Below are 22,856 nucleotides of genomic sequence, written 5' to 3'. Positions count from 1 at the left end.
GTGGTTAGAAGAAAAAGAACCAACTAGTACTGCATTCTACTCTGGTGCCTAACTCATTACTACACTACCCTATTATCTAACTAACTTAGCTACTCACACTTCCTTTCCCCTCTCTCACCTACCCATGGCCTTTTTTAATGGAATAGTTATGGGCCTGAGCTAATGCCCGTTAAAATCACAGCCCACAGCTCAAAAAGAGAGAGAGATTAGCCCAGCCAAAGTGCTTTTATGGGGAATAAAAGTGCTATTTTATATGCAAATGCACTAGAAATCTCAGTGTGGAGAGTTCATATTAGATCACTTCAACGAGTGCTAAATTAGAGAAATTTATTGTAATAGACAAAAATTCCCCATATCCTTAGTTTAAAAAAAAAATCTAAAGAACTGCTGCTACAGAGAAAGATATATTCAGTTTAGAACAAGTATGTTTTTAAAGGGTTTTCATTCTTAATCACTACATTAAAATAAAAGGACTATCTCCTCCTGGGCCAAATTCTGGGATTAGGATAAAATAGGTTCTACAGCAATCAATTCATCACACGCACACACGAGGATCATGGCAAGAGGAGCAGATGAAATCTTTAAAATGCTGTTTTTAAATTAAGGTGGCAGAAAAATACAGAGATGATCAGATATGAACCAAAAATCACATCTTGCATCAGTACATACCAATGAGTTTTCTATGAAGCCTCAAAAGCTTTTTAATGGAAGCTAGTAAAACATGCAGCAAGACATAGATGACTATGCATAGTCACCATCCCTCTGTACAGATGACAATATAGACAGATGCTAACATACTCCTCTTTTGACTCAGCTTGGTAGCTGTACTTGCCCTGGCCTTCCCCTGTTATGAAACTTCAAGCCAATTGTACCGTGAGTCTCTCCACCTTGTTGCTGAACTTCATTGTAATGTCTTGATTATAGGCTAAAAAGTGCAATAGAACAGTCTTTGCACAGCCATGAAGTACATTCAGGATGCACTGCTGACTCACTGTTAGTATAGTCTTCTCAAAACATTTACCAGCCTATTGCAGAGGATCTAAGTACTGGCAGGGTTGAAGAGGCTGTCAGATATCCTATCACAGGAGAATGGTACCCAAACATTTAGCAGCAGAACTTACTGTCCGGAGTTCCAGACTAAGGAAGTTCATCACTTGAAAAACAGTCAAAATGAAAAAGGAAGGAGAAATTAAAGTCCTTACAGAGTAAGGGCAAGACCCCTTCCGAGTTATGCATTCTAGGGAGCTGGTGCAGACTTTTGCAATATAGTCTTGACTACTGCAGAACCCAAAACGAATCAGCATGACCCATGGAAATGTTTGCCAGGGTTAAAACTTACTGCCTCATTTCAGCAATAACCTGTGTTTGAATCTAACTGGACTCTCCAAAAATAATTCATGCAATGCCAAAGCCAGTCTTCAGCACTCATCAACTTTTTATTTTTATAAAAAGTTTACCGATGGCTGAAAAGCTCAATGGGAAGATTCATTATCAGAAAGAGGGTTTAGGGCAGAGACTGATCATACAAACTTTTAATACCAGTAAAAGCTTTTTTTTAATGACTTTGGGGTAATCCTTAAAAGCATGGAGTTGTGCCTTAACTAGCAGTTATTTAAACTTAATAGTGGTGTCCTTAATCAATAACAGAGTCTGGCTTAAGTTCAGCAACAGAAACTGTAGAGGTCCCAGCACCTCTAGGGTCATAAAAGTACAAAAGGAAGAGGGAGTGAAGGGATATTTAATGTGTACACCAAGTTATTGACACTTAAAAAGAAGAGGGCCTGCGTAAAAACAACCTGGCTAATTACACAACAGGAGCAGCAGTGAAAAAAAAAAAAAAAAAAAGTGTATTTTAGGTTTTCCTCTGTGTTTTAACCCCCCCCAGTGGTATCCGTGCAGGCTTGCGCACAGGAATGTCACTAGTGTTTAAAAGCAAATCTTTAGTAGTTTCTTTATATCATTACAAAGTGCAGTGGGAATTGATTTTGATCTCCCAACTGTTGCAGAAAGGAAAGAAATACTTCTTCCTTTCTTGCTTAAGCCACGCTACCTCCCCCGCAAATTAAAACCTCTAAATTAGGCCAGACCTAATTTTGGTTTTGTCTTCTTCCAAACACACAATCAATGCATCACCCACCCCAAAAATAATAGTTCAATTAAAAAAAAATAAATAAATAGTGTGTATATTTCATGCTGCAAAAAAAGTCACAGAAATATGATTTTTTTTTTGGGTTCTCCCTCCCCCAAACAAGCCATCAAGTATTTTCTCCCCCCTCCTGCGACTCAGACACGATGGTACATTCCAACTGGCAATGTGCGTTTGTATTGTAAATGAGGTTCTGCTCCTGCATGGTCCCACATGCATCAGGGAGCATCCAGCTAGCTGCAAAAGCCAGAGCAAAGGCCTCCAGGCTTTTGAGTATGGTCTCTGCCTGTTCCTTTGGTCCATCTCTGAAGACTCCTTGCTGCTCCCAGGTCTGTACAGGTCTCTACTTTTGTCCTTCTCCATTAAGTCCTGCATTCTGTTCCCATGCCTTGAGTCACTGGAGCTTCGTACCTAGCTTGCGTTGTCTGTTTCTGCAATGAGAACGTAGAGGTGGCAGAGTGAGGTAGATCCCCATCACCAGGTACAGTACGTTCCTTGGCTAAAGAGGTGGGAGGACCACCACATCCAATGTCAAGAGTGGTCATTCCCCCTTTTTACAGGCTCAGGTCTGGAATAACCAGAGGGTCTGTAGGTCACAACTGAAGTGCATTAGCAAAGAGGTGTATTTGAGAGACTAGACGTGGTTACACAGTGGCTACCCTATTGTGACTCCCTTTTTATGGAATACCAAATTCACCTCACACAGCACAAAATGGAGACTTACCTCATCAGATGATTCTGCTCAAGTTATATACTTTACTGCATCCAGAGAGACCCTTTACAACATGGGTTACAACATTTGGTTTCTCCCCACTGCTGCAGTCCCCTATGTCTTTGTGTTTGGAATCATTTGTACTTGTTTATCACTTTTTCCCATTTCATACTGACTATATTTTAACGATACGCTCTATTAAAGTCAACCCACAATTTGGTCTCTTTTCACACTCTATACTACCCGGTCCATAAAAGCTATCCACATCAGCTACTTTAATTTTCATATATAAATTAAATAAATCACAACTGATACAGGTAAATAAACCATTACCCTATTAGTGCATGTAACAGCTTAGATACACCTCCCTGTGTGCATAACCTCCTACCATCCTGCTTACCTTGCCTCTGCTCTGGTGACTGTGTATTCAAACCACAGGATGTTGGGAATGAGGCTGGTATCTCTGATTAAAAAGAACTCTGAAGCTGGCCTAAAATTAACAAGGTTTGGGGGAGAAAAAAAAGGGGGAGAGAATTAAAACATTTTCTTTCCTAATTCTGATAAGCCATGGAGGAAATAGTGTGAAATTTAACACTGCTACCTGTGAGGCAAATCTGGACAGGTTTTTGTGCATTTAGAAAACAGCAATATATAATTCTACCAGGAAAAGTGCCATTTTCCCTCCCTTATTAGGAAGGTTTCTAGTCTAGTTAAATTTAACTAAATTGCCATTTCACTTTATTCTTTATTCATTTTTTGGTTTGGTGTAGGTAAGAAGAGATCTGATCCATTGGAATCAGCCTTTCCATTACAGTGCCTTTGGAGAAATGGATGGGGAGGTCAGGAAGTAGCAGTTCCTGGAGGTGCTATCTCATAACACTGGGCAATCCTCTAGCACCTTTCTTCCAAGGATCTCAAAGTACTTTATGAACAATTAAGCCTCACAAGTCCTCCTCCCCCAAAAGGTAGGGAAGTAAGTATTATCCCCATTTTACAGATGGATAAATGGTGGCACAAGTTAGTTAAATGATTTGCTCATGGTCACACAGGGCATCAGTAAGCAGAGCAGAAAACAGAATCTAGGAGTCCCTATTCCCAGTCCCCTGCTCTAACCTCTAGACCATTGGGAAACTGTGCACAGTTTAAACCCCTTTACTTGGGGGTTGCATTCCTATAGAACATCATAATAATCATTTGGTTTTACGGACTGAAGTATCCCATGATTGGTTTTCTTACACCATGTGGTATAAATTCTCTATCCCTGTGCAGGTTAACTAGGACTTTACTCCCTTGCAAGGGTGTCATGTTGCTCCAGGTACCAGTAGGTTCAGCACATTTCAAGAGGTAAACACTGTTGTGGTCCCTTTCGTGGCACACAGTAAACTTGAGGCATACAGTGCTTGACAAGTGTCTGATTCTGCAGGAGGGTGAGGCCTTGGGGGATTAAAACAAACAACACAAAATAGCGTAAAAGGTTTTTACCATGCAGCTATCCTTGGGAACAAAGGAGTTAAGATCTCCTGTGTGAATGCAAACCAGGCTATGGCCATGATGCTTCCTGCAACACCTCCATATAAGACCTGGCTCCAGGTGTGGTAGAGCAGATAGACCCTTCAGAGGAAACAAGAAAGGAAAATTACTAGAGACAGGATTTCAAACAAAATGAGGGCATCACACAGCTGGATACAGTGTTTTACAGCCCCCCATAAAGGCCAGAGCAAGGTTATCTTCCAGATGTGAAACAGCCAAGTGGCACCTATTTAAAAGATATTGAATCATAAAAATGTAGGCCTGGAAGGGACCTTGAGAGATCATGCAGCCCATCCTCCCATGGTGAGGCAAACGAGTATACATCGACTATCCCTGCAAGGTGTTTATCTAAACTGTTCTGAGAAACCGCACAGGATAAGGATTCCACAACCTCCCTTGGTAACCTATTTCTTGGTTTAACTATCCTTATATTAGAAGGCTTTTCCTAATATCCAATCTAAATCTCCCCGCTATGGATTAAGCTGATTACTTCTTGTCTGATATTCAGTGAACATGAAGAACTTATTGTCTGGTGCTTCCTCCTAGTCTTCTTTTCTCAGCACTAAATATGACTTTTTTAAACATTTCCTCATAGATCAGGTTTTCTAAACCTTTTATCATTTTTGTTACTCCCCTCTGGTCTCTTTCCAGTTTGTCCACATCTTTTGTGCTGTGCCCAATACTGGATCCAGTACTCCAGCTGAGGCCTCACCAGTGTTGACTAAAGTAGAAAAATTACCTTCTAGGTCTTGCATACGTCACTCCTGTTAATATAATTTGGGGATGTATTAGCCTTCTTCGCAACTGCACCACATTGTTAGCTCTTATTTAATTTGTGATCCACTATAACCCCTCGGATCCTTTTCTGCAGTACTACTGCCAAGACCAGGGGTGGGCAAACTTTTTGGCCTAAGGGCCACATTGGGGTTGCACAACTGTATAGAGGGCCAGGTAGAGAAGGCTGTGCCTCCCTAAACAGCCTGGACTGTGCCTCCATCCATCCCCTCCCACTTCCCCGCCCCTCTCAGAATCTCTGACCCATCCAACCACCCCTGCTCCTTGACCTCTGACTGCCCCGTCTCAAGACCCCCCGCCCCTAACTGCCCCCCGGGACCTCAATCCCTTTCCAACCCCTCCCTGCTCCCTGACCCCTATCCACAACCCCACCCCCTATCCAACGCCCCCTGCTCCCCTTTCCCTGACTGCCCCCCCTGAACCTCCGCCCCATACAACTGCCCCCTGCTCCCGGTCTCCTGACTGCCCCTCAGGACTCCCTGGCCCTGAAAGCGGGGAGGGACCGGGAGCTAGCCTCCCTGGCCAGGAGTTCAGAGGCTGGGTAGGCCGGTCCTGCATGCCATAGTTTGCCCACCTCTAGCCTAGACAGTTAATTCCAATTTTGTAGTTGTGCACTGAATTTTTCCTTCCTAAGCGTATACTTTGCTCTTGTCTTTATTGAATTTCATCTTGTTGAATTCAGACCAATTCTTCAATTTGTCAAGGTCATTTTAAGTTCTAATTCTGTCCTCCAAAATGCCTGCAGCCTCTTCCAACTTGGTGTCATCTGCAAATTTTATAAGCATACTCTCCACTCATTATCCAAGTCAATAAAAATACTGAATAGCACCAAGACCCAGGACTGTACTCTGTGGGAGCCCATGAGATACACCCTCTCAGTCTGACAGCAAGCCATTGATAACTATTCTGAGTAGAGTTTTTCAACCAGTTGTGCACCACCTAATGGTTTCATCTAGACCGTATTTCCCTAGTTTGCTTAGGAGAATGTTATGTGGGACTGTGTCAAAAGCCTTATTAAAAATCAAGATCTATTACATCTTTTGCTTCCCCCCATCCACTAATGGATAATCAGGAAACAATTTAGACCCCTCTGTGTACATAAATTTCTGATTAGGAATACTCCTAAATCTGAGAAGCCCAATACCTAAGAAGGAGTCTACATGTTTCTCACAGTAGGAGTTCAGATTGGCTGGGGGCCTCTTACTGTTGATCCCAGGAGAGAATTTTCCAGAGCCAGCCGCAGGTCAACTTGCTCCTTCAGTAACTCTCCGAAGCCTGGGTTTAAAGGCTTTCAGAATATATAGCGTGATGGGAACTTGTTTTGTCATGGTTTTTTGGTGACCTCAAATTTAGCAGTGTGAAGGCTTCATTGCTGCAGACAGAGTATAGTTTTTTATTGGTAGTGGTCACAGTGGTTATGATCTATTAGATTATCCTGGCACATAGACACTACTCACACAGACTAAGTCTGTTCATACTGCAAGATGATGGAAGCCAAACAATTGTGACTACATTTAGACTGACTCTACAAGAAGTCATTTGAGTCAACATTAAATACTTCACACGCTGCAAAAGGTACTGGCCCGTGATCTAGCTCAATGCTTTTATGGATTAGTGCAGAAAAGGGATGAGGTAGACAAAATGACTCTGTCCATATCCTGGACATGGAGGCCAGAGAGAATGGGGAGGGAACACTGGTCTTCAGTTTTGCAGATCCATGTGTGAAGACAGAGATGCAGGGCTCAATGCAAGTCCCTTCCCATCTATGACCAACTCTCTTCGCAATGATCCAGCCTCCACATAGTTGGGTTTGCAGCCATGGGGCCCCAGTGCAATCATATAAGCTTAAAACCACCCACTGGACTGCAATTTTTGAAGTGACTATTGAGGGACATAACTAGACCAGGAAAAAAAAATCCAGAGAAAATGAAAGAGCTCCCATTCTGAAGAGTCCCTGGTAACATAGGACTCTCTCAGCCCTTGGTATTTCTGGCATAGTTATCAAGAACTGAACCACAAATGGAGGAGGATAAAGTGCTGCCAAAAACCCACAAGGCCAAGGGTTAGTACAAAATAGAAAGACAAAAGGTTGTTCCATACCTACTATATGAGACTAGAAAGGCCACTGTGACAAGGCAGATGGACAGAACATGTCGCCACAATAAATCCAGAAACCTGGCATTGTTTGTTTGGTGCATTCTGGAAAAAAGAAAGACAGGGGAAAAAGCCATTAGTGTAGTGGAAAAGAGAGGGTGTTAGGGAGCGGAACAGTCCCTATATCCCACCCCTCCAAATTACAGTGACCTAAGGAAGACATAGCCCTCATTGATGTCATGGATAACCTATTAACCCACTGCTGATGTATCCAACTGCTGCCAAGAGGATGCAAGTGAGAAAGCCCAACCCCAGTGTCCAGGTGTTAATGGAGATCACTAAAAAGGGAGCCAATGTGCCCATGGTACCATTATGGGAGGTGCATAGAGTGCATATGCAACCATCTTGCCTCAGATCTCCTTATAGCTGCCCACTTGTGCTTGAGTACAGTATAGGAGAGTTGTCTGGTCTCTCATCTGCTCCTTCATATTATAGAGCTGCAGGAGGTAGCCATAGCTGAGCAAAGAGGACTTCAGAAGGGGAGCCCCACACCAGAGAATGCAAGCCTAGCACCAGCAGCAGAGACAAACCATGAATGGGTCATGCGAGAGGGCAGCAGGAATCACTAGAGAGATTGCAGGGACAACTCACTAATACAAGGGAGAATAGCCCCATGAAAAGATAGCTCTTCTCCCTCTCTCGCCTCCTTCCTAGTTCCCCAATTGCATTCCAGCATGAATTTTGGCAGTCTTGCAATTTAGCATGATTCAAAAGAGATTGCATCAGCAGTCATATTTTGATGGACTCATGCTATGGGAGCGAGGGCACCAGGGGCCACCTTCCCTTCACTCTTGCTTTCCTCTCCTTAATAAACATTCTCAGGCTGCAGCAGAGCCCATAGTCCTATATTCAATTTGGGATGAGCTCACTCCACAGGGAATCCCACCCCACCACAGAACAGATTGCACAGGTCCTGGAATTCAGCTCTACCTACAGGAATTGACTGAATAGAAGGAAAGGCATGCCACCAGCAGGTAGCCACCCATTCCAAATGCCCCAGAGGTCAAAGTGTAAAACAGCCAAAACCTAATGAAAAAGCTTCACCTTAAATAAAGAAACAGGAACGAGTAAACAGAGAAAAACCACATAAACTGAGAGTGACTGGATGGCATCCCGTATTTTGTAGTCACTGTTGAATGGGCTTCTGGGAAGAGAAGGAGAAACAGTATGCTTAATACACAGCAATAGCCCGAACACTTCAAAGATCCAGTCAGGTCACAGTGTTGGGCTGAGTGTGTGAATTTACAATACATTTAGCTGATCATCTGGACTGTTCCCAACCCCATGTGAATGTGCAAACACAACATATCAGACCTGAGACAAAACCACCCTTCAACCCAATTATTGTCAAACAGTTCAAAGATAATTCATGTACCCGCTCTTTCCTCCAAGCCACCAGGCCATACTTACCTTCACAGGGCCGTGGCTCGCGGATAATATTCTTTATTAGCCAGTTCACTCCTTCGTTGAATGCCAGCCCCCCTAAGAAAGATATCTGTGAAAGAGAAAATTGTGTCAGCCTATGACCCTGCATCCATCCCTCAGCTTCCCACTGTGTCATCTCAATGGTGATGCATCTCATCAAGCCTTTGCGATGAATTTTCTTTAAAGGGACACAGTCAACTTAAAACAAAACCACACTTTCTTTCTGACTTTTTTTTTTTTATTAAAAACTACTACAGTTATAAGCAACACTCAAGATTACTCTAACCAAAAGACTATATATTCAGTTTCCCCTGTTTGCTGAAGTCTTTCACAGAGCAACAGAAGAGAAAAGAATAAAATAGAAAATATTGGCAGAAAGACTCCAAGAGTAGTGTCATAGCTGGAATTTTTTTATTATTTGCCTAGATTTTAAATAGACAATACATCTTCAGCTGTTTGCTGCAGGACAACAGAGGGTGCACATATGATGCCGTTGGTATGCTCTGCTTAAAAGGGCAGCTTATTTTATTTTTCTCTTTAGTGAACAACATACAGAAAATAATCATTATCCTGAAGCTGTTCCCCACAAATTTCTAACATCTTTAAAGGCAAGGCATTTTCTGGGCCTGGCCAGATTATAAAAGCATAGTATCAATTTCACTCTCTAGTCCAGAATACTTCTTCCCTCTCTTAGCCCTAGCATCCTGGCCAAATACCTCTGCATAATCATATTCTGCCTCCCTAAATTCCTCCTCTAGTTTCAAATAGTTATGGGATTTTTCACTTCCTGAGCTAAACTGTGGGTCAGTATACTGTGTGCTGCTGAAGAGCTGTCACATTCCAACCCAATGGTAGCTCCTTTCTACAGGTAGAATTAGTAATCAGCATTATCACGAATACTTGCTTAGTTGCTTACACTTTTAGTACTAGCCAGTTTTCAGTTGCTTATAACTTTGTTGAACGCTGGCCATTCAGGCTTGTTCTCTGCTCAGATTGCACGTTTTGTTTTTAAAATTTAAACAAACACGGATCAGCCATTTGAGAAAATGAAACTGGGGGAGAAAGGTAGGAAAAAAACATGTTAACTTTGGCTCAATTAATGGTTTCTCTGGAGAGCTCTAGCACCTCCACATTTGGAGCAGGAAGGCGAGATCTTCCAGGGGATGGTCCTGGATTCAGAGAGGTACCTTTTGCTTTCTCTATGAAAATCTACAGATACATGGATGAGTTATAAGCCTCCAGGCTTTGCCATTTGCACAAGATCAGTAGAGAGTGTTAGCGATTTGCTGCTACACTCTCTTGAACATCCCATCTGCACTGAGAATACTACAGCCCTGCAGAGCTTTTTTAACACGGTAACTGAACTGAGCATGCTACCAGGCGGAGCTAGAGCTCTGGACAGAGGACAATGCGGCATCTGCTCACTGCCCCTCTGGACTGAGCGAGAGGAGAAGGTGTCTTCCCCAGTTTAGAGAAAAAGCATTCCTTCACAGCACCCATTCCTCCTTGGCTGGTGCAGCAAGAGCTCCCCATTACAATTCAATTTAATTTTGCCATTGGAGGAAGGTGTTCTGGGCACCACCAGGACAGCATTAGTTTTAGTCTCAGATCTACTATCTAGTGTGCTTATAATTTTTTGCACTCCACAGGCTGCAAAAAACAACAACATTAGGAAATGCCAAAATTAAGGTTGTTTATGCAACCTTAATTCAGCCTCCTTGTTCATACACTTCATGATACGGTCTTTAATTACGTCATCACATACTGTTTGTTTTAGAGGATCCCTGCCTCATTCACTGCACAGGAGAGACAGTGGATGAGGCAGAGGGTTGCAAGAAGAGAAAAAAAAAATATTTTATTTTGTGTTTCAGTCCTCCGCTAGGTCCCAGTACAGCTTGGTCTATTCCTGACTTCGCCGTGGACTTCCTAATAAATATAACCCCCTTATGCATGCAAAGATTTCATGGAGAAATCTTATTTTTGAATGCTTTACCTTGCAACTGTAAAAAATCTTAAAAGAATGTTAAACTGTAACATGTATATACAGGTCAAGTGCAGTGGCAGTTTAATACCTGGTGCTTCATCTATCAAGGCACCATAACCTCCCCTAGCAAGGGGACGGATGCAACAAGCCTTTTCCATCTCTATGATCTTTACTGTATTTTATATATATATATATATATATATATATATATATATATATATATATATATATATATATATATATATATATATATATATATATATATATATATATATATATATATATATATATATATACACACACACACACACAATTATATCTATCTATCTATCCCAATATACTTATTATGTACACATTATACAATATATCTCATGCTATCTATATCTATCTCTCCCCCAGAAGGGCCCAATATACTTACCTTACAATCTCTCTCTATGTAGAGACAGAGCGAGAGATTGTAAAGTGTGTGTGTGTGTCTGTGTGTGTGTATTTTGGGATCTTCTGGGATGAAAGGCACCATATAAAGATCAGTCCTAAATTCACTTAAGGAAGCTGGATTCACAGTCCTAAAACTGTCTTCTGTTTACAGAGCAGATACAACACAGGCAGTGGCAATGCAAGCTCCCCCCCCACATGCATGCCCCCTGCCAAAGTGCCCCAATCTTCAGCAGGTATCACCTCTAGAAATGAAAGACACTTTCAGTCTTTATGACTGATTCTATCTTCAGTATTTCTGCTGATTGCTAAAATGGGGAGGCCAATTTGTGCCTAATTTGATTTTTTTTTTATGATAAAGAAAACTGCCCATTAGAAATTGGACTGGAATGATCAATTCAGGTCACATAGGCTTCCAAGAAGCCTTTAGATAGTTATGACTTTCAGAAGCTACTTCCTTGGGCTGCAATCACACTAGTAACCTAGAGGTTTCATTACTAATCCCCTGAGCCATTCAGTTCCCATGACAGTGTTGCTTTATATAAACATAGCAATATCAGAAACCAGATGTCATAATCCTACTACTAACTCCATTTCACCTGTCTGTTTACAAAAGGCAAATATTACAAATGTCTTGTAATCCCTTGTGGAATGTACTCAGCCATCCCATCCTAGCTACTTGTCAGGACAAATAGCAGAGACCTTGTGGCATGCTGTGTCGTGAAAAGACTAGCTTCTGGTCAGGAGAGAAGTAGGAGTCACTCCTGCTGTTTTTCACGCATACGCACACGCACAAAATGGACCTTGCAGGCACGCTGCTTCCCCTGGGAAATTGTGGGGAAGCACTCTTTCACTCAGCCTGATTTCCAGAGGTCCTGAATACTCACAACACCAGATGGACTTGTGGGCACTCACACTCCCAAAAATCTGACCCTTAACAAATAAGATGACAGGCAAGGCTGCCACTTATTGAAACTGGCATCAGAGTCAGTGATCTTCATAGATTAATGCAAACATACAGCACCAAGACAATGACATGGGGAAACCCATTTAGAAAAGAATCTGAAAAATAAAATCACTTAAACATTGGGTAATAAAGCTTCACAACCTCTCCGGGAGAAAAATAAGAGATACAAGAATCACTTCATCCTCCATCAAAATGCAGCCAATCTTAGACAGATGTCTAACAGAACAAGGCAACATGACAAACAGCTGAGAAAAAGTGAAGAATATTGTATCCAACTGATACCACAGGGACAATTTAGAGAGGCCAAACATAATTATCCAGACTGAAGTTCAGCTAGTATACTACTGTTAATACCTCCTCATTTTACAAAAATGTATCAATGACCACAAGTGATCAGGACCCATGTTTACATCTCATCCAAGAGACAGCACCTCCATCAGAACAACCCTTCCCAAAGTCATACTAAAGGCACTTGTTCACTACTGTCACAGAGGGGAAAGTGCATTCCACAGAATTACAAATACCATCTCCTGCAGCACATGGGGTATTCTTCCTATTCCTGTATCTCCCGTTCATCCTGCATGACCCAAGAGCTCATGGGATCACAGCAATAATAATGATATTGAAGTCCCACTTTAGTTTCTCACAAAGAGAGGCAGAAAATTTGCAACAGTCACTGAAATATATGGCATGTCCTGGTCCAGGAATTCAGGGAAGGGACACTATAGGCAGTGAACTAAGGCTTGACAGTAATTCAAAAGTATCACAATTAATTGTGCTTTCCTCTCAGCAAAGAGGTCACATTTGTTATACTAGTTCTGCAACGGCAAATCTCTCCTGCCCTCGCCTCCCTTCTCGTGTCTCCAGCCATGTGAAGTACCTGGGGTGGAAAAGGAAGACTCACCGTATGAAGCTCTCTCTTGAATATGATGAGTGTAACAAAGCCGACTATGATGAAAATTGGACAGAGACTCAAGTAGGCTAAGAGCTGACCAGAGAAATCACCTGAGGAAGCAAACGAGAGAAACAAATCAGCCTGCATTGTGTGCTTGCTTGCCATAGAGACTGCTATTTGCTAGCACTTCAGAGCTCACTGACAGCAAAGGTGTGAGTTCACTAGATCAACTGCCTAGCATTATATGTCTGACCTAGGCTCCATTCCTTGGACTCAGCATTTCATCCCAAGTGCTAGCAGGGACTGAAGGTGCTGAAGAGCAAGAATGGAAGTTATTAGCTTCAGGATTGGGACCAAAGGGAAATGAAATGAGCCTAGCATAATTCAACTGCAATTTCTGTCTGCCAGTTTACAACAGGTATTGAGAGGCTGAGTAGTTTCCCACCTAGACAGCCTCCAATAGCTAGAGTTGGGAAGCTGCATTACAGAATCTCACAGAAGAAAATAAAGTGTCTTAAGAGCCATCTGTGATGGCTTTGGATCGAATAGATCAGGGGTAGACAAATGTCAGAGGTGAAGAATGGCAATACATGGTACACACTATATGACTCAGTCCAAATCATCCTTGCCTAGTGGCCAAAGCACCATATCTATTTGTTTACTTAAAAGAACACGTGTTCCACACAAACTCTTTTAGAAAAGGTATGCATAGGCTCAAAGCAAACAGGAAATCACCAAAGTTATTTTGCTCCAAGATCAGCTTCTCACCACAAGAGAAGTTTTTCCATTTTAAATTTTATTTTTAATAGAAGATACTGTAAAAGATACATAAACCAGCAGCATCATTTGAAGATGCCAATCATCATTGCAGAGAGTCAATATGAAACTCACAGGGTAAAAGACGTCCCAAAAGGCTTTGCTACAGTGGAGATATTTTTAAAGGAGGACACTAAAAACGCTACCCTGGTATCAGCTGAATCAAGAGAAGGTCAAAGCCATTTAATGCTAGTCTCCAAAAGACAGCAAAATCCTTCCTATCTCACCACATGGCCACAGAAGGATCAATCCCCATTACTAAGCACCTGATCCCTCCTGCCTACCAGCTAAGAAAAGAGGATATTTCTGCATGACTAAATACCTGATTCCTTCCTAAATCAATTCCACTTCCTTCCACTGTATAACACACACTAGTTGCCTCATTTTGAGCTGAACAGCATTTGACGTGATGAACTTTAACTTCAATGCTTGAACAAAAGTATTCTGTTACAAAGTTCACATTACTGGGTGTATTGCAAGATGGTTGTACACACGGTGCATACTCTCTTCCCATGGCAGGTTCTGTGTCACAACTGGGAAGCACCAAGAGCATCAACACCAAGAGAACAGGCTGAAGAGTTTCATTCTGCAAAACCAAATGGGAATTTGGAGTTATTTGCAGAAGAGCCCTAAACAAATTTTTTGTTTTGAATTTAACCTGGGGTCCCTTAATAGATCTTTGGCTCAATGACCTTGTGCAGTCATTAATACCAATGCAAAGTGGGTTTCAAATGCTACCAGATCAGAATGGTAATGTTTTATGCCCACTTTGCACTGGTGTAAGTGACAGTACAAGGTGCCAGAAAACAGAGAATCAGGCTCCTTACATCTAAACACTGATCAAGAACTACATAAATGCAAGAGGAAATCCACCTTAAGTGACTGTTAACGTCAGATGCCTTGAGAATTTTAGACTACTGGACAACCAAAATTTTACTGAAGTGTTGGGTATGCTTTCAAGTAGTCTCGATTCAAGGATTATATATTAGAGATGGTCTCTAGTTCAGGGATCATTGTTTATCACAGCATTCACTTTGCTAATCTGTAGTACATATAAATTTTAAAATTTGGTTAGACTAAAATACTGTAAAATTAATTTAAAAAAAATAAAGAAATTGCAGACAATTTTTACTTTGTTTTCTCAGGAGGGACTATATTTCTCCCACAGATGGTGTAAGAATATCTTTACAGGTAGTTGGTCTTAGATAAAGTCACAGTGGATACAAAGTAGAACTACAGACAGCATAACAAAGATCCCACCAATATCACATTGTAGAACCAATACGACAAGTCAACTAGTCAGCAATGGCTGGTGACGTGCGGAAGAACCTGAGGCCAAAATCCATGAACCAGAACCTCAGACACAGAATGCTGTATAGAAGTATAACAGGAATCATCTACTTAGGTAATCTGAATCCTCTTTGAAAAATCTGTTCAGCACTTGGGCTGTCAAGCAATTAAAAAAATTAATTGCGCTTAGTCGTGCTATTAAACAACAATAGAATACCATTTATTTAAATATTTTTGGGTGTTTTCTACATTTTCAAATATATTGATTTCAATTACAACACAGAATACAAAGTGTACAGTGCTCGTTTTATATTTATTTTTGATTACAGATAGTTGCACTGTAAAAAAAAAAAACAAAATAGTATTTTTCAATTCACCTAATACAAGAACTGTAGTGCAATCTCTTTATCATGAAAGTTGAACTTACAAATGTAGAATTATGTACAAAAAAAACCTGCATTCAAAAATAAAACAATGTAAAACTTTATAGAGCCTACAAGTCTACTCAGTCCTACTTCTTGTTCAGCCAGTCACTCAGACAAACTTTTTTTTTTTTTTATATTTGCAGGAGATAATACTGCCCACTTTTTGTTTATAATGTCCCTAAAAGTGAGAACAGGCGTTTGCATGGCATTGTTGTAGCCAGCGTCGCAAGATATTTATGTGCCAGATGCACTAAAGATTCATATGTCCCTTCATGCTTCAATCACTATTCCAGAGGACCTGCGTCCATGCTGTTGACAGAGTCTGCTCGATAACAATCCAAAGCAGTGTGGACCGATGCATGTTCATTTTCATTATCTGAGTGAGATGCCACCAGTAGAAGGTTGATTTTCTTTTTTGGTGGTTCAGGTTCTTGTAATTTCTGAAATGGAGTGTTGCTCTTTTAAGACTTCTGAAAGCATGCTCCACACCTCGTCCCTCTCAGATTTTGGAAGGCACTTCTCTTAAATCTTGGGTCTAGTGCTGTAGCTATCTTTAGAAATCTGATATTGGAACATGCTTTGTGTTTTGTCAAATTTGCAGTGAAAGTGTTCTTAAATCAAACAACATATGCTAGGTCATCATCCGAGACTACCATAACACAAAATATATGGCAGAATGCAGGTGAAACCATGGATCAGGAGACATACAATTCTCTTCCAAGGAATTCAATCACAAATTTAATGAACACTTTTTTTTTTTTTTTTAAAGCAAGCATCATCAGCATGGAAGCATGTCCTCTGGAATGGTGATTGAAGCATGAAGGGGCATATAAATGTTTAACATATCTGGCACATAAATACCTTGCAATGCTGGCTACAAAAGTGCCATGTGAACGCTTCTTCTCACTTTCAGGTGACATTGTAAATAAGAAGCAGGCAATAGTATCTCCCGCAAATGTAAACAAACTTGTTTCTCTTAGCGATTGGCTGAACAAGAAATAGGACTGAGTGGACTTGTAGGCTCTAAAAAGTTTTACATTGTTTTGTTATGGAGTGCAGTTACATAACCAAATCAATCAATCTACATTTGTAAATTGCACTTTCACGATAAAGAGATTGCACTACTAGTACACTAGTGCACTACAGTACTAGTATGAGGTGAATTGAAAAATACTTTTTGTTTGTCATTTTTATAGTGCAAATATTTATAAGCAAAAGTAATATAAAGTGAGCACTGTACACTTTGCATTCTGTGTTGTAATTGAAATCAATATATTTGAAAATGTAGAAAAACATCAAAAAATATTTAATAAATTTCAATTGGTATTCTATTGTTTATCAGTGCAATTAAAATTGTGATTAATCGCGATTAAATTTTTTAATCACGATTAATTGTTTTGAATTAATCGCACGAGTTAACTGTGATTAATCGACAGCCCTACTTGGAACAGAACAGTGCTATCTATAATCATAAACACTATTAATACCAGCAGGGTTCTAGCAGAGCCATATTCTAAAACCATACTACAGAGTAGACTAGGTAGGTGGATAGGTACCCAAGTAGTGATGTGTTGACTGTGAGTGATTGTTTCTTACCTGGCTCTCAGGAAAGAGAGACCCTGCCTGTCCACACTGGTCAAGTAAATCATGCTAGAAACCTGCTAGCAATAATGTACTCACTAGTTTAGTAGATGGTTGTAGCTAGTGCAGTTCTGATCCAACGGAGGAAAGGGCTTTAAATCTTCGATGAATAATGCATTGGGGGCGGAAGGGGAATCTGAGAAAACAAGGCCAGCTATGTTTATATCATAATGTTTTCAAGTTTTAGAAGTGGCACAAGTAGATAATATATTATCTATTCTTACAGAAGTTTATTCCAAGGGAAAAATTAATAAGCGGCTAAAAAATTAAGTGCTTTTACGGACCTGGTTTAAAAACAAGATTATGCAACTATTTTTGACTTTCCCCACTTCCCAAACCTCTAATAGCTTAAAAGGGATGGAGTAAGGTTGATAAGAAGAATGATTCAATGAAAAATAAAAAATAAGAACTCAATATTAAGTTTTATTTTAACTCGCAAGTTCCCTAGAGCATTTTGGGCTCAAGAACTAAAAGATGAAACTGTTTACTTTATTTTAAGTTATCCAAAATGCAAATGGATGAAGCAGCAGTTATAGTGAAAAACACATTAGATTTTCTACATTAGCCTCTGGCCACATTTATATATTTATTTATTTTAAAGTATGATTTTTACCCAGCATCCTTTTGGCACTGACTGGAAAGATCTGAGGTTTACCACGTTAGCATAACCTGAATGCAACGTGAAAATATGAATTAATGGCACTGTTACCACATCCTATCAGAGTCTGGTTTTACCGCCGCCACCACTGTTTCCTATAGAAATGTCTATTTGTGGCAGCGCTGTTTATCGCACAAACTTGCGGAAAAAGCAGCTACTTGCAGACTTGTCAGTTTCATGATATGAATACTTTCCACTCCATCAATGCTTTCTACACTGATGAAAAATGCATGAAGTGTTGTCACTTGTCTTATTTTTCATGGGACTGTCCATATCCTGCCAGTACAACTTGCAGGACATTAAGAAAAGTCTCAAGCTCTCTTTGAGGATGATGTGATGCTGTGGCATGACAAGGTTCACATCATAACATGACACACTTCTGCTGGAAGACCAAGCTTAAAGCACTAAGATATGAAAGAAGCATTGGCTCCGAAGAGCTACAGTCCCAGCAGAAGTCACAATAAAGAACAGTGGAAGAATAAAAATTCTTATAGAACATACAGTCAGTTAGTTAAGTAGCAACAACTAAGTGCTAAACAAATATTTTTAAATGTGTGCATACATGCACAACCCTTTGCTTATATGCCTCATTTAATTATACACACTAATTTTGTTAGTGCCCAGCATCACCTAAACATGTTTAGCTTCTCAAAAGACTACGAATTTTTAAAAGGGTACTTTACGCAAAGAAACTAGAAAATTCTCCATATGTCTTTAGGTACAGGAGTTGCTATGCCACATCTTTCTATATCAAGGTCAATTTCTCAAAACAGAGCCTCTTACAGACACCTCCCTTCATTTTTCTTGAAGAAACGAGAAGTCACAGATCGTTAAAAATCCCAGTTGTCCTGAAGAAAAACACGCACACGTGCTTATTTAACACCGACAGACTCTGGTCATCAGCAGGCAGGACAGAACCTAGGACCTCTGGAGCTTAGTGCATGAGCCTCTGCTGCATAAATTAAAAGCCCACTGGCTGTTAACTAAGGCTGCAGAGCAGACTCAATCTCTTTCTCTCTCTCTAAGTGGTCTCAGTGCCACTAGATGGGACAGAACACCACACCCAGAAGGTGTGTGGGTTACACTTACATGCACACATACCAGGAACTCAATGTTTCTCTAATGGAATTCACCCTGCAGACAGGAAATCCCTTTAACAGGACAGACAGAATTTTAAGGTTCCAGGACTATACATGAAAGTGATATTGGGACAGCATTAAGACAAGCTGAAAAAAAAATCTGCTTTAATACAATGGGAATAGCTGCTGAGTTATGTCCCACCATTATGTTTCTGTACTGTTTATTTCTCCTTCCAGCATGCAGGATTTTACATTTATTAGTAATAACTCTTTGACTGGTGCTTGCAGCCACCACCGCTCCTATCTCTCCAGGCCTCTTTGCAGTTTTCTTCTGTCACAGTGTATTTGCTACTTCTCCAAATTAGATGCAATGTGGTAAATGATCACTCTTGAATTACACCAGAGGAACACTCAACAAAGACACAGAGCAGCTATGCCAGGGGTAGAGAAAAGCTGTTTGGTCAAAAAGTTCCCTCTGGAAACTCTGGACTAGAATACAAAACCAGGGAGCATCATTTTTTGGCAACTGAAAGACAGGATGGCAGCACGCCTCCAGCCACATTAAAGCTCTCCTGAGACGAGAGATTTTAAGGACCATTGCCACAGTGCATCAGACTACTGCGTCTTCAGGAAGAATTTTAGGAGAGCATATAATTACTAAAATTGGAATTTCACCAGGTCATGCAAGCTAACACTCCGTCACCAAAAATAAACAAACAAATAAATAATTAAAAAAAAAACCAAACACCACCAGAGGTACTGTTTAGAGAAATTCAAAGTACCGACCCAACCTGCCCTTGCTAGCTGCAGAGAACTAGTATCATCATAACACAAAATAGGCTGGACTGCAAACATGAAACGTCAAAAAACAATATGGGATCTCACTGAATCACAATGATGCAACAGCTGGGGAAGGATCTCTCCTGCGAGGTTAACAGCTGTTGAAGGGACTTTGACAGCTGCCCTTCTAAGTACTACTCAAGTCCCCAAATCAAGCCCTATAAAAGTTTCCATGCAGGAAGCCCAGAGGTTGTAATCTGTACATCTCCCACCAGGGAATGCATGTTATCATGAAAAGAAAAGGAGTACTTGTGGCACCTTACAGACTAACAAATTTATTTGAGCATAAGCTTTGGTGAGCTACAGCTCACTTCATCTGAGCTTAAGCTCAAATAAATTTGTTAGTCTCCAAGGTGCCACAAGTACTTCTTTTTTTTTTTGCAAATACAGACTAACACGGCTGCTACTCTGAAACATGCTATCATTATCTGACAAAGTTCAACACCTCCAAAAATATTGTCTGCTTACACAGTCCTGCCTACTCAGAACCCACTAAAAATAATCCTGAAAACTATTTCAGGACCAGGATAACATCACTGCAGCACCACAAAACAACATTTCTCTCAGTCATGACAGCATCATAATATGAGAACATTGCATCCCAGCATCTCTGTGCCACTAAGGCAACTCTACACCAGGGCAACTCAGAACACAACAAGGGAGAAGGGTGACACAGTGATGTCGTGACAAAGCAACACCATGACACAGGAGTACAGTGAAGTGATGCTGTAACCTCCTGTTGCGAGAGGAGAGGTGCACCCTTGGCGTTAGCACATGGCAGTGACATCATAACAAAGAATAACGAGAAGACACTGTAAGGAGAGATGGCAAGACAAGGGAGCAATGTGGAGGGGTGACATGGTGACACACCATGATCCCTGGGAGCCTGCTGCAGTGGGGCTGAAGCAGGTCCCCTGGGACCCCGTCACCTCCCTGCACTCAGCAACCCCTGCCCTGAGGCTAGAAGTCCAGAGCCTAGGGCATGCACATGCGCAATATGGAGCACACCGAGCTCACTATCTGGTAGTAAGTCCCGCAGCACCAGTGCGCATGCGCGTCTCTCCGGCCCTGAGCTGTTGTTCAATGGCTCACTATTTGGCAACTGCCACCCGGGCGCTGGGACCCCATTCACCCTAAGCTAAGAACTATCCACTCGCGCGGAATGGGGACCACGGAGGTTGTAGAGATATTCAAGCGAGCTTTACCTGCAAGATACTCGACATGGGTGAGAGAGACTGGACGCCAGGGAGCAGGAAGCGAGCACTCTCCGACTGCGGCCATTTTACCCGGATACCGGGCCGGGCCGCCACAGCCAATCGGAGCGCACGCAAGGGGCGGAGCGGCCAGTGGGCGGGGAGATAAATCTGGATTACCAATGGCTAGGCGCGGCAGGTGAGGCGCCAACCAATCAATAAAAACCTAATTAAATATCCAATCCGGACAGCGCGATAGCCAATGAGATGTCCGTACTCCTGTCCAATCCAAGCGAGACACAGGTAGCTATCGTCCCAATCAGGATAAAGGCGGGGGTTATAATGTTTTATGATTGGTGAACAAAATTATGCAGATTAACCAATCAGCAGGTGGCCTTGGTCTCATTCTTAGCCAATCAGATGTTTGGATGGGTGGTGGATAAGGGGTCTAAGGGGTGAGGGGGCAAGCTGGCAATTTTGAGTTGAAATGGCTTCCTCGCCCCTCCCCCAACCCAAGCAGAGCAAAAGCCTTTCACTCCATGGGGGTAGTTCTCAAAGAGCAGCTTTATGAGCATCCGATGAAGTGAGCTGTAGCTCACCGAAAGCTTATGCTCTAATAAATTTGTTAGTCTCTAAGGTGCCACAAGTACTGCTTTTCTTTTTGCTTATGAGCTATGAGGCCATGAGTGCAAGGGAGGCCCAGAATTACCTCACCCAGTAGTCCTGTTGACAGAAAATGGGGGACTAGGGGCATTTACCTCAGCCCCCGCCCCATTGATAGGGAATGCGGGGATTAGGACCAGAGTTAACTCACCCCCAGGCTCACTGACAGAAAACAGGGGAATGGGGGGTTGAGTTACCTCACCACCATCCCATAGACAGAAACAGGAGTTTGGGGACCAAGACCAGAGTTAATTCACCCCCAGTCCCATTGATAGAAAGTTGGACCTGAGAGAATGAACCCAGGAGTTGCCTCCTTCACGGGTCCTGTTGACAGATAATGGATCTAGGGGCCAGGGGCTCTGGCTTGCTTCCCTGGGTGGTCCTGTTGCCAAAAAATGGGGAGACAACAGAAGGAAATGGGGCTGTGAGTTTTCTCTCCCTGGACCTGAAAAAAAGAGAAGGGGAATGGAGGCCTCTTGCCCTACTGTGAAAATCGAGGGCTTGGGAAACTATGGAAAAAGTTATCTTCCATCTCCAGGCCCAGAAAAGGAAGCTGGATTAATTGGGGAATGAGTGTCTGTTTCCACTGTCAGAAAAGAGGTTGGAGAATTGGGACATGTGTTGCCCCTTCCTCTACTGCCCAAAATGTGGTGTCGGCGACAAGAGTAGAGAAGAAAATGAGTTGTTTTGGGGGGAAGCTGTGGTAGCTTCTACAACTCATGGCTTGCAAGTGGGGGAGGCTCCCCATAAGTGCAGGGTAACAACCAGCTCTTACTTGTGGGGAAGACTGGTGAAGATAGCGCAGCTGGAAACCTAGGGAGTGAATATGAGAACAGCCAGGGTGGTGTGCTGAACAGCTTCATCTTGATCTGAGAGTACAGTCACACACACAAAACTGCTGTGGAACTTGTGAATTAATATCATGCCAAGGAACCACCCTTTGAAACAAGAGTCTGCTAGCAGCAAGCAGGGCAGACTAGAAGCGTGGGAGGTATGTGTCAGTGGAAACAAGTAGTTAGAGCTTAAATATGCCACTCAGACTGCGGGGTGATTTTATTTTATCTATTATTTATTTTTCTGCAGAAAGATGGTTGATTGACAAATTCCTACATGTACTGAAACTACCCATTTTATCAGTATTTGGCGACATGGAGAATACAGAATTCCTCTTTATGATCAGACACAGTGGACTATAATTACATCCACAT

At 41.7% G+C, this 22,856-nt stretch overlaps 1 protein-coding gene across 1 annotated transcript; it reads right to left on the bottom strand.

Annotated features, from left to right (window-relative positions):
• Nucleotides 1–895: 895 nt before the first annotated feature.
• Nucleotides 896–21,187, bottom strand: DOLPP1 (dolichyldiphosphatase 1). The gene is made up of 8 exons (XM_038374430.2): nucleotides 20,998–21,187; nucleotides 13,053–13,153; nucleotides 8,748–8,832; nucleotides 8,382–8,481; nucleotides 7,284–7,382; nucleotides 4,341–4,469; nucleotides 3,259–3,348; nucleotides 896–2,577 (listed from the first exon to the last, which is right to left on the bottom strand). Exons 1-8 carry the CDS (start codon nucleotides 21,071–21,073, stop codon nucleotides 2,541–2,543), a joined length of 717 nt encoding a protein of 238 aa, XP_038230358.1. The 5' UTR covers nucleotides 21,074–21,187; the 3' UTR covers nucleotides 896–2,540.
• Between the last annotated feature and the right edge of the window lie 1,669 nt (nucleotides 21,188–22,856).

The sequence above is a fragment of the Dermochelys coriacea genome, chromosome 16 (genome assembly GCF_009764565.3).
Source record: "Dermochelys coriacea isolate rDerCor1 chromosome 16, rDerCor1.pri.v4, whole genome shotgun sequence".
Taxonomy (NCBI): domain Eukaryota; kingdom Metazoa; phylum Chordata; order Testudines; family Dermochelyidae; genus Dermochelys; species Dermochelys coriacea.
Note: the sequence above shows the minus strand (reverse complement) of the source record. Positions and strands in the feature narration are given on the sequence as shown.

What these genes read in the sequence shown, in the direction of transcription:
- DOLPP1 (XM_038374430.2), bottom strand. Translation starts at nt 21,073, where the DNA reads ATGGCCGCAGTCGGAGAGTGCTCGCTTCCTGCTCCCTGGCGTCCAGTC. An exon ending in TTCCCAAGGATAGCTGCATG is followed by an intron (nt 3,349 to 4,340) that starts GTAAAAACCTTT and finishes TGTTAATTTTAG; the next exon opens with GCCAGCTTCAGAGTTCTTTT. An exon ending in GTCACCAGAGCAGAGGCAAG is followed by an intron (nt 2,578 to 3,258) that starts GTAAGCAGGATG and finishes TTCTCATTGCAG; the next exon opens with AAACAGACAACGCAAGCTAG.